Genomic DNA, 12,682 nt, shown 5'->3' on the forward strand with positions numbered 1-12,682 from the left:
AACATGGAAGCACAACTCAACTCTAAAGCTAATTTATTGTCTGTGATAAAAATCTTATATTTATATATTTTATAGACTTTACAACAACCCCTTGAGGTTGATGGTAGGATTATTAATGATTAATAATGCAAATAGGAAACTGAGGACTACAGAATTTGTCACATAGACAGAACTGGGACTGAAGCCAACTCTTGGGTTTTTTCCCTCACAGCAACTGACTTAGTTACAAGGGCCTAAACATTTTCAGAGAGCACAATATAAATTATCTATAGCTTTTCTCTCTGCACTAACCCCGAGAAGGCAGATGACACTGGCATCATCAGCCTCATGTTAGAGATGAATATCCTAAGACCTCACTGCTGTTGCACAGTTGGTATGGTCTCATTAGTTTATTTTGTCTAAATGAGCCCCACTACATAGATTGAAACAGCCTCTTTAACCACTAGGTGCCAAATGTCCTAGAGGATTAACCCAGAGATTTTGCCACCTTGCCCACATTGTTTCTCACTCATAGCCTATTCAGAGGGAAAATTTTAGTCCATGCAGAGCTTTCCTTTGGTTTCAATTTATCTCATTTATTTCAAACAGCTCTTTCTGTAACTCACCACTTTGTGAATTTCAGCCTCAGATCCAAGTGCTGAGTTCCCCACAGTGTAGAAGCTGCTCAGAATTCCTGGCAAAAGCGTTGTGATTTTTTGGTGTCACTTCAACCATAGGTGATGATCATGACAGCATGAGATCTGTGGAAGGGAACTGTCAGAAGTGTGGGTCAAAGGTCTCCTAAACCATCAGTCATTCTTAACTAAGAGCATATTCTTTGCTAAAATCTGAGCAACTAAAATCTCATCTCTCATCAATTCCTTTTCATTCGTGAATAAACAAATACTAGATACTTAAAGAGGACTGAATAGGAAAGAGAAATGAGACATAGATTGTGGCTGCCCCTCATTACACACACACACACACACACACACACACACACACACACACACACACGCTGGTATTATAAAAAGAAAAGTGCTTTAAAGGGAAAGTATCTTATGCCTTATCCCTAAAAACAAAATGTGATTATACATGGTACTACAGTGGATCTGTGAACTAAATATTCCCTTCACTGATGAAGATTGCCTGCCCATGTGGAAAAACATACGAATGAGAAGGTTGCATATATATTCTTTTCTCCTTTGTTCCATAGATACACTCCTCATTCTTTCCTCCTTTCTCTCTTCTGCTTTACAAATTTAGCACAGTTAGAGAAAATAGTATTCTTGAGATGTCAAAAATGACAAAAAAAAGAAAAGAAAAGAAAAGAAAAGAAAAACCTTCAACACAGTGTGTGAACCCCTTGTGGCCAATTTCTATAGACAGAGAAAAATCATCAATGAATGGCTATCTACACATTGCTCATATAATTTCTTATCCTATAAAAACATATATGTGATTCCTCTGTTTATAAACAACAGTCATGTATCTGTGCCAAATTTTGTCAAATATAAAAGTATGTAAAGGTCAGAGAAAGTAATTTTCTAAACTCCTTTACAGCATAGAAACCATTTTATAGGCTATTAAAAAAAAGACACCTGCTTCTGAAAATGTTAAGATCTTTGTTCCTCATAAAAAGATTATAGATTTGATGAACATAAGCCAAGGAATCTTAAATTACTTGCTAGATTGGGATTTCTAAAAACTCATTCAGGATTCAGAGTTATTGCAAAAATTGTAGTTTCTGAGGTACTGCAATATGTCAAATATGCATTTAAGTGGTATGTATATATGCATATACATATGCATAGATGTGCATATATATGTACATATATATCAGGTTGGTGACGAAAGTATAATGTTCATGATTATGGTGAGTTTAAATGATTTTTTCTTCCCATTTTTAATTGTGGCATGAGTCATCCCTAAAACCATCTTATTACAATATGTTACATTGTTTTATGTATCTTAACTAGCTGGAAGTCAAAGTCTAAAAGATGTCCTATTTCTAGCTTCCAATATGGTAACAACAGTGGATTGTTTTTATTCTGAGAGGAATGAGCACTGGGTTTTGGTGTTTTTTTTTTAAGGTTCTGGAATAAATATTTTAAGTTTAAAGTATTTAAACCTATGAAGTCTAAGAAACTGGGTTGTTTGATTAATTTGATCTGCATAGCTGAATTTCCTATTATCTCTCCTAATTCTGTACTGTCCTCCTAATTCCATCTGAATGCATCAAGCCCTCTTTTCAGAAATACTATTGCCCCCATTGGGTTGTACGAGTTACAAATAGTTACAAATAGATATTTGACTGAAAGCCTTGAGAAAGAGAAGGGAAGGAAAGGAACTCTATTTAATTAAGAGGACAAGATAGAGCCAAGACTCATTTTTCTTTCTTGATGAGCTCTTGAGTCTTGAGATCCAGGCATCAAGTTGAGGAATCAATCAATCAGAAAATAAGCAAATCAGCCTTTGATGTTCCAGGCATTTTGCTAGACTTTGAAGATACAAAGCACTATTGAAGTACCAGTCAGCACCTTCTCGCATATAATCCTTCCCTTCATCCAACTAAATATCCTGGGCCTTTCTGCAAAGTTGGACTGGGATTGCCCCCATAAATCTGAAGGCAAAAAGAAGAATCACTTAGTGAGGCTGCATTTCTAAAAAGGAAAAATTCACACACATCTAAGGCCAGACCAGTGGATACAGTTGTGTTTTGGAAGTAGTTGGAAGTGTCCAGTTCAATAAGGGACACTATGGCTTTGGGGCTCCTTTTGATTTCATAGAGATCCTTCCTCTGTCAACTACTGCAGGCACTAGAGTACTCTACGTTTTGGGTTGAAGAAACAATTGTAAATTAATTGATTTTTTCTTCCATTTTGTTATTGTTCATTGATGATAAGCTTTACTGAATTCCTTCTCTGGTACTTCATTATTGTAGCATGAATTTTCTGGGGCTATAGGAACAGAATGCTAATCCTAATCCTGTCAAATCTTACTGAACTGAAACTTTCAATCAGGAGTCTGAAGTTGGATGGTGTGTGCCCTTCTTTCAAAGACCATTTTATCTAAGTGTGAAAAGGTGTGTCATTATAATAGTGGCCACCAAGTGTTGGATTTTACTAACCATAGTAACACATCAACATATTTAATAAGGTTGAAAGTGATTTCAGTTTGCATTGGCAGAACAAACCATCACCATGATGATGATGACAATATCTCACATTTATAGAGTACTATACATTAACTTCAGTTATTTCCCATGTGAGCACATATGCGGCAGCTGCTCTTATAATCTCTGTTTTATAGATGAAGACACTGAAGCAGAACTGAATTTAGAGTTTCAAGACTTTAAACCTCTGTTTAAACCTCTGTTCTGACACTTATGTAACTTGGACCAGTCATTCAATAAGGAAGTTTCTAATTTCTAAAAATGAGGTGATTGGACTATATTATTTCTGAAGTCCCTAAGACAAATATTTTATGAAATTTAAGTAACTTGCCCAGAGTAATATAGAAAGTATATGAGATGAGATTTGAACTCCTTATCTTTCTGGTTTTCTTTTCTATCCTGTTGTTCCATAGCACATCCTGTACCTTGAAAAATAATAGATCTTTGCAATACTGATGGTGATATTTTGAAATTCAGTTAGTGAGTAGAGGCAATGAGCAAGATTGACTGTATAGAGATTAGGTTTGGTCTGAATCCCAAGGTGCTGAGGAGAAGATAGAAACCAAAACATTAGTTTACTAAAAAAAAAAAAAAAGAGAGAGAGAGAGAGAGACAGAGAGAGAGAAACAGAGAGAGAGAGAGAGAGAGAGAGAGAGAGAGAGAGAGAGACAGGACCTCTCTAAGGTTGTCTTTTATACTATAACTTCTTAGACAAAATGTAATAGGATTTTGATGGATTTTTTTCTTAGAGCCATTTCATTGGAAAACAATTGATTTGTCTCTAAGTGTATAAACTTAACAAAGAACTGGTCACTTGGGGGTGCTCATTAGTTGGAGACAAATTATGATTTGTGCCTGTGATAAAATACCATTGTGTCATAAGAAACATCAGAGTGGGTTCAGAAAAACCTAGGAAGTGTAGTATGAACTAATGCAAAGTAAAGTAGGCAAATCAATTTAACAAAAAAAATTAAATTACCATATTCCAGACACTCTGCTAAGTGCTAAAGGCAAAAGAAAAAGAAAACAAAAACAAAAACAAAATAACAATCCTTTCCTTCAAGGAGTTCACATTCTAATGAAGGAGACAATTATATATGTACAGCTATATATGTACAAGCTATGTAGTGTATCTATCTAGTTATAACTGTGTGTGTGTGTGTGTGTGTGTGTGTGTGTGTGTGAACTCAGGAGAAAAGAAGTAGAGAAAATGTATATAACAATAGTATTGCAAAGACAACAATTTTGAAAGATTTAAGATCTCTGATCAATACAATGAACAACCTTAATTACAAAGGGCTAACCCACTTCCTGACAGAGAGGTGATGAGCTCAAAGTGCAGGCAAAGACAGACATTTCTGGCATTTCTTTTGATTGACTAGAAATATTTGTTATAAGAATTTCACCTTTTTTCTTTTCTAGGAGATGTAGAAAAAAGAAATGATAGCTGTTTATTCACTTAAAAATAAAGCAAAATGGAAAAAAAAATAAGTGCATTCATGTATACGTTTTTCCCCATGACAGATGACAGCAGCCTCCTGAACCTGACTCCTTATCCTCTAGTTAGAAGACGGAAGAGAAGATTCTTTGGTCTGTGCTGCCTCATCTCAAGCTAGACAATTTCCATTAAAACTCCCCCAAGAAAGCCAGATCATCAAAGAAACAGATGTCATTTGCATTTCAGATGGATAAACCACACAGTTATTGGTTATGATTATGTTTTCTATACTTCCCTCTTAATTTTCTTTCTTCCTTTTCAAAAGTTTTACACTTTAATTAATATAGAGAACCAGAGAGAGAACAGATTCAAAATGGAGGGTGTTTTTAAAAGGATTTTTTAGATGACCTAGTGCATGTCTGCTCTAAACCATACAATGACTAGATGCAAGAAATATGATTTTAAAATTATTCTAAGTTTTTTATGTATTGTATAAATTTCAAATGATTTCATGTACAGTAGCATAATTATAGTTCTTACTAGTTTCATGTTAATACTTTATCATATATGAAAGAGTCTTTAAACATAGAAATATATTTAAAGTTACAAAACCGTGTTCAACATTATTAAATCACTAGAAGTTATATTGTTAAGAAAACTTATACTCCTATTGCTTTCTCTGCTGTCATTCATGTCTAGTCTTCCACTCTGTCAGAATTTATCCAAGAGCATCAATATACCAATATCTTAATTTGTAATGCTAAAAAATATATGGAGGCTATTAAAATTTGTAAATACACAATAATCCTGATATCTTCGTATGATGCATATGAGCATAAGAGCAACTATTTTCTTTTAATCCAATGGTGTCTTTTTTCAACTTCTTGGAGAATAACATAATCCAGTTAGGAAATGATGTAGTCAACTATACAATTACCCTCAAATAAAAAATTGGATTATTATCACATTTCATTTTAATTGAAATTCGAAGCATGGTGTCTGCACATCAGTGTAGTGTTAACTCGAATAGGGCATGCTGGAATTAGCTCAGATTGTAAAATATTTAACATTTTACATTGTTAATAAAAAAGTTTTTTAGTTAAGCAAAGCCTGTCTCATTTTAGGTGACTATGAAGATAGAAAATTCCCTGACCCTGTTTAGTGAGTGGTCTTACCATTAGAAAAGCACATGGGATTTGAAATCAGAGTAGCCCTGACTATACTACTTTCTCCTTGGTTGACTGACCTTGGGCAGATCAGCCACTATCTTTATATCCCAGTTTCCTCATCTGTAAAACTGGGAAGAGAGTAGTAGATTGTATGACTTTTCAGTAAGCCGATTCTTTCCAGCCTAGAGTGGATCCCAGCTAGGGTCCAATTATTCTATAAACGAAAGATAGAAAGAATGAAGCAGTATTTTGGGACAAGGAGGGAAGCAAAGATTTTTTTGATCCTCTTCCCCATTAACACAATGTAGATTGTACTATTTTTCTCTTTTTGGCCCCTTTCCCAGAAAAAAAATTCCTGTTGAATTAAAAGATTCCTATTTATCTCCTTTTCCTTATTTTCTGGGTCTGGAAAATTTTAAAACTGGATGGGAGACAGCACCGGCAACACTATTTACCATACATCAGGAATGATATTGGTCTGTCTTTAGGAAGAACAAGAGCTATACACATCTTTTTCCAAGGTCAGTCTTTGACCTGTTTTCTTCCTTCCTTCCTTCCTTCCTTCCTTCCTTCCTTCCTTCCTTCCTTCCTTCCTTCCTTCCTTTCTTTCTGCCTTCCTTCCTTCCTTTCTTCCTTCCTTCCTTTCTTTGTTTCTTTCTTTGTTTCTTTCTTCCTTCCCTCCTTCCTTCCTTCCTTCCTTCCTTCCTTCCTTCCTTCTTTCTTTCTTTCTTTCTTTCTTTCTTTCTTTCTTTCTTTCTTTCTTTTTCTTTCTTTCTTTCTTTCTTTCTTTCTTTCTTTCTTTCTTCTTTCTTTCTTTCTTTCTTTCTTTCTTTCTTTCTTGTCTTTTGTTTCTTTATATAGTCGTTTCCTGAATGTATTTTACTGAATAGTTTACCATCCTTAAAATTCCCCTAGTAACCCAGAAAAATGGTTATGCAAAACCAAATGACACAGCTACACATCTAACAGGATATGCAACATTCTGTACTTGTGGTCTCCTAACTCTCCACAAGAAGAGGAAACTATGTTTCTTCATCTGCTTTCCAGAACTCAAGATAAAACTCTACAGTTTGCCATTGTGTGCTTAAGTCTTTGTTTCTCCATAGAAGTCTTCCATGGATTTACAATGGTGTAAAGTTGATGCTGCAAGTTATGCCAAAGGAGTGTGAGCCTTCTTGTATGTCTGTTGAACTTGACTGTGTCGATCCAGCCTGACTATATGTCTATTGTGCAAGGATGACCCTAAATAATTTCGAGGAAGTCCATAAACTAAGTGTTGACCACCAGGTAATAAATTTGGTTTTTTGGCCCAACTATATTGGTCTGAATCTAGACTGCTCTCTTACATTATTTGATCATTTATTAAATATAGAAAATGGATTTGTGATTTCAATGGTATGATGAGCTCTTTATGAGTGACTTCCTTTACTAGTGGAGAATAGTATCTCCTCTGCAACTTGTAGTCTTAAGGAGTTGCCTAAGGCATTGTGAAACAGAAGAGTTACTTGAACCTGGTCTCTTGGGATCCAATATTGGCCTTTCTAAGTATTCAGAAGAAAAAAGAAAGGAAAAAAAGAAAAAAGAGTCCCATTTTTTCAAATGAAAAGCGATTTCCATCTATAACTTAGTAAATAGGAATTGCCTGAAATACTTAGAGGTTAAGACTTAGAGCAGAAGCTGGTTTTAAGCCCAGGTATTCTATTTTTTTTTTTTTTTTGCTGAAGCAACTGGGGTTAAGTGACTTGCCCAGTTAGGAAGTATTATGTGTCTGAGATCAGATTCAAATCTAATCTCACATCCTCCTGACTTCAGGCCTGGTGCTTTATCCACTGCGTCATCTAGCTGCCTCAAGCCCAGGTATTCTTAAAGTCTAGTTACTTATTATCATGGTGGACTCCACAATATTTTTGAGTCATCTAGGCTTGTAACATGGAGGTTACAATTCCTCATTCTCTCCTCCCCATCCCCAAGTCCAATCTCTTGCCTTTATTACTTGGTGACAGTTATCCCTTCCATATCATGATTTCCCCCATCAGACTTTTGATATATCACAAATTGGCATGAGAAATTAAATGGGAATTTGGGGAGAATTTTGCAGAAGCCACAGACAACAGGTGAAAGCAATAGACAACAAATTAAAAAATTTAGAAATTCAGAAATGCATAAAATACATGCATGGTATTGCATAATGTCAATGTATTTTATCTTTTAATATCATGATAATTCAGAGTTTTGCAGAAGCTATAGACAACATGAGAAGACCAGTAGATGACAGGAAAAGTTTAGAATATATAAAATATATACATAGTATTATATAATGTCAACATATTTTATCTTTCAATACCATGATAATTCAAACTACTTCTCTGGTACAAAAGGAAGTCCAAAAATCCTTACATGCATTTTCTAAATTGTGAGAGTGCTATGCTCCTAATACTCACAATATGGAAGGCATAACTTCCCTGGAGTCAGCACTCTACCCCCTGAAATACCACTTCTATTACACAATATTACTGCTTAAAAATATTGTCCCATAGGAAAATAAATTATTTTTTTAAAAAATAAATAAATGTTTGGGAATATGTACAGCAATAGATATAGTAGATTAAAGGGTATCCAAGAAAATAAGCACATTAGAATATCAAACAAAGGAATTTGCATTTTTCTTCTTATGAGGATGCTGGTAAATATTAACAACCAGCTCTGTTTTAAAAAAAAAGAAAAATATGCTCACAATCCACTTTTAAGTTTAGACTACATTGTTAACATTTTCTCCATTACTTTATTACATTTAGATAATCAGCAAAACAATAAATCTTGCCCAGATTTGTAGCATTTGCTAATACCAGATGTAAATGGTAACATTGAAAATTTAATAACCAGTTCTTGAAAAACACTCTCACTTATCTTCCTTATCTCCACACTTTTCTCTGACTCCACTATTAGAGCAACTCCAAAGTTACAAGGTTTAGAAATCCTATTATTCTATGTGGCTTTCCCAAGCCACTGCCTTCCTTCCCATTCCCCAACTTTTTCGTCTTCTTGGTGACATTGAATTCCAGGAAACTGCAGCTGTAAGCAGCAGCCACAAGATCACTGGTCTACCAATGGAAACTGGAGATGGAGAGAACTTTTTTGAAAAGAACATTTAAATATTCTGTCCTATCATTTGTTTCTAGTTTTTTTCTCGAGGTTGGGTAATATAGAGTTATTAGTGAGCTTAGAGAAATGCCCTCTTTCTCTCTGAGGGCTCCAAGCAGGGAAGTTTCAGGGAACTGCTTGAAGTATGTAAACTGAGAATAATTAGCTTGTCAGGGTTCTCCAGGATCCGCCTCTTGCTGGAAAACTCTTGTTACTGCTTCTTTTGAGCAAAACAGAGAGGCTGAAACCTGACTTAAAGTACTAAGACCATGCATGATTAGGGGCTATATCTAGTTTTGAAATTTGAAAATAAAGAATGGAATAAAAACCACAACCGTATCTATATGCAGACTTTTATATATTGAAAGGGATAATCAAGAAAGAATTTATTGGACATCTTCTAGTTACCCTTTCTGCATAACAACTTTCCCTATCAGGGTTTTAATATATCACAGGTCAGCATAAGAAATTAAAAAGGAATTTGGAGGAAATTTTGCAGAAGCCATAGACAACATGAGAAGACCAGCAGATGACAGAAAATGTTTAGAAACCCAGAAATGTATAAAATATATACATAGTATTATATGTCAACATATTTTATCTTTCAATACCATGATAATTCAGACTACTTTTCTGTTACAAAAAGGAAGTCCAAAATTTTTTATATAGATTTTCTAAATTATGAGGGTGCCATGCTCCTAACCCTTATGATATGGAAGGGATAACTATGTGCAAAGCATTATGCTAAACTCAAATTATCTCAAAGAATTCACAGCATGTAAGTTACTATATGCAAATAAGATATATTCAGCAAAAAAAAAAACTGGAGATAATCTCAGAAAAAACTTTTTGCAGAAGTTAACATTTTAGCTAAGACCTGAAAAAAGACAGAATCACAAAGATAAAAAAAAAAAAAAAAAAAACAAATAAGAGCATTTCAGGCATTATGGAACATCAATAATAAGGTAGTGAAGAGATGAGTATCATATTCAGGAAGAGCAAGGAGGCCATTGTCACAAGGATCACTAGAAAAGTAAGAAGGGGCCAAATTATAAAGGGCTTTAAAAGTCAAGCCTAACAGAGTATTTTACATTTTGTCCTGGAGGTAGTAGGGAGCCACTGGAATTTATTAAAGGGTTGTTTGTGAAGGATGACATGGTTAGAATTACACTTTATCAGTGTGATAACTCAGTGGAAAATGGACTAGAGTAGAGAGAGGCCTATTGCAGGGAGACTTAACTAGAAGGCTTTTACAATAGTTTAGGAATGAGGTGATAAGGAGCAGTGGCAGTGGCTGAGGACAGAAGGAAGCATCTATGACAAATCTTCCAAAGACAACAGATTAGATTTGGGGGTAAAATGAGACAAAGAATGAGGAGTTGAATACCACATAGAGGTTACAAATCTAGGTGATTCAGAGTATTTTGATGTCCACAGCAATAAGGAAATTAGAAAGAGGTATTATTTAAGAGGAAGGGGAGATAACAAATTCAGTTTTGATCATAAATTTAAGATGTTTAAGATATCTATCATTGGAGATGTAAAACTTGAAGTCAGGAGAGTAGTTAAAGCTCTATAAATAGATGAGGATGACCTACATAGAGATTAATCATTGAATCCATAGGAATGATAGGGATCAAGAAGCAAAATAGTATAGAGGGAAATGAAGAGGATTCTGGGCAGAACCTTGGGGAACGTTCACTATTATCAAGCATAATCTAGATGAAGATGCAGCAAAGGAAACCAAGTAAGGGCAATCAGATAGGTAGGAGAACTAGGAGTGTGATAACAGCTTAGAAAGAAGAAAATTTGAAGGAGAAAAGGATAATGAACAGAGTCAAAAGTACAGAGAGATTAAGAAGAATGAGGATTGAGAAAAGGCCATTAGATGTGACAACTAAAAACTTGGAATGGAGCACTTTCATTTGAATGATGAGGGAGAAAGCAGACTGCAAAGAATTAGGAAGAAAATGAGAGGACAGGAAATAGAGGCACTTACAGTAGACAGCTTCTCAACAAATGTAGCCACAAAAGGCAGACGAGATGGAAGACAAAGACTGGTGGGGATAGGTGAATAACATGAGGTGTTTTTTGTTTTTGTTTCTGTTTTTAAACAAAGGGGAAATGAATAATTTGATAGGCAGTAAGGAAATAGCCAGAAGACCGGGACAAGATTAAAGTGAGAGAAAAGGCCATTTCTAAGAACTAACATGCTATACATTCATGATGGTAGTCTCTGGGACTCACTACAGCTAATGTGACCCTCAAGAACTAAAATCCTTGAGGGAAATTCTAAAGCTGTCTCAGTTATTTAAGCCTTCAATGCTCCTACGAACCATGAGAAGGCTCTTTGACAATGCTGCCATCTACTGAGGGTTTAGCATTTTAAAAAACAGAGAGGAAAATAATCCTGTGAAAGACCAGGTTCACAACTAGTTTGTTTTTGATGTCAAACACTTTTGTGCAACATTGGCAATGATATCACCCTGAGGTTTGGAATCATGCCCATCCATTTCTTACTTTATAAGTCCTTAACTAAATATCAAAAACATATAACTGTTCTTTCTTGAGGCCCCTCACAAATCCTCTACTTTCCATTTTCTTACATCTTACTCCTCACTTCTCTCCCTAAGTACTCTTGTGATCCAATGACAATGGGTTCCTGGCTTTTTCTCCCACACAATACTACATCTCTGGACTTTGGGCATTTTCACTGGCTGATCTAAAGACTAAAACTCTCTCCATACTTATCTCTGCCTCCTGCTTCCCTGATTTCCTTCACACATCACCTAAAATTACACTTTCTATAAGAAGTCTTTCCCAGTCTTTATTTTATTGCCTTCCCTTTAGACTACCAATTTATTTAGAATATCTTTTGTTGGTACATACTTGTTTTCATGTTGTCTCCTGCATTAAACTGTGATTGCTTGAGAGCAAGAACTGTCTTTTGTGTTTTTTTGTAACCCTGACACTTAGCACAGTGCCTGATACATAGTTAACATTTAATAAATGTTTGTTGATCATCTTAGAAGTTCAACTTTAAAACACAAGAAATATCATATAGTTTATATTCAAGGAAAAAACATGGGTAAATCAAAAATAGTGAATAAATCAAAGATATTTGATAATTAGAAACAAACTTTACTCCTTTCATAATATATAGTTTCCTCACTGAGGGTTTCTACCCATGTACCTCACAAGTCCTTTGCATCTTATAGATAGTTTTTATGAATTGCCGTGGCCATAAAAACTCATAATTCCAGCTCTGGTAATGAACTTCTCCAAATATTACAAGGATCATCCTTCATTGATACTTCATTATATTAAGTTCTTCTATCTTGACAGCACCTGCCAGAACTTACAAGAATCTTTGAGAAATCAGGGTCACCTTTATGTTACAGTGAAATGACAGAAAATCTTAAAGGAGGAATTGATTCAAGTCAAATATTTATGGAATGCCTATGTCCTCAGCATTTAGATTTGGAGGCAGGAAGTGGGGGCTCAAGGCTTATGATTTTATTGATGTACAAAACTCACTATGGGAAAACTCCCCCTACTAATGTTGGTGTGGTACCTCATAATCTCAGAGATATCGCTATGGGTACTATGAATTTGTTTATGATCACACAGCAAATAGATGTCAAAAGAGGACAGGAATGGAGATCTGGTACTCCAATTACTGTTTCTGGCTCTGGGAATCCAAAGATAAAATGAAACTGTTCCTGCCTTCAAGGAGCTTGCATTCTCCTGGAATTGGAATCATATTATAAAAAAACATAC

At 35.0% G+C, this 12,682-nt stretch overlaps 1 protein-coding gene across 1 annotated transcript in view; it reads left to right on the forward strand.

Annotated features, from left to right (window-relative positions):
* Window positions 1-6,142, forward strand: part of RGS7BP (regulator of G protein signaling 7 binding protein) — a 116,026-nt gene extending 109,884 nt beyond the window's left edge. The window contains exon 6 of the mRNA XM_051991209.1: window positions 4,679-6,142. Coding sequence (XP_051847169.1) covers window positions 4,679-4,770 — 92 coding nt within the window. The 3' untranslated portion in view covers window positions 4,771-6,142. The remainder of the gene's footprint in view (window positions 1-4,678) is intronic.
* The last annotated feature ends 6,540 nt before the right edge of the window (window positions 6,143-12,682 follow it).

Source organism: Antechinus flavipes, chromosome 1 (genome assembly GCF_016432865.1).
Source record: "Antechinus flavipes isolate AdamAnt ecotype Samford, QLD, Australia chromosome 1, AdamAnt_v2, whole genome shotgun sequence".
NCBI classification, from domain to species: Eukaryota; Metazoa; Chordata; class Mammalia; order Dasyuromorphia; family Dasyuridae; genus Antechinus; species Antechinus flavipes.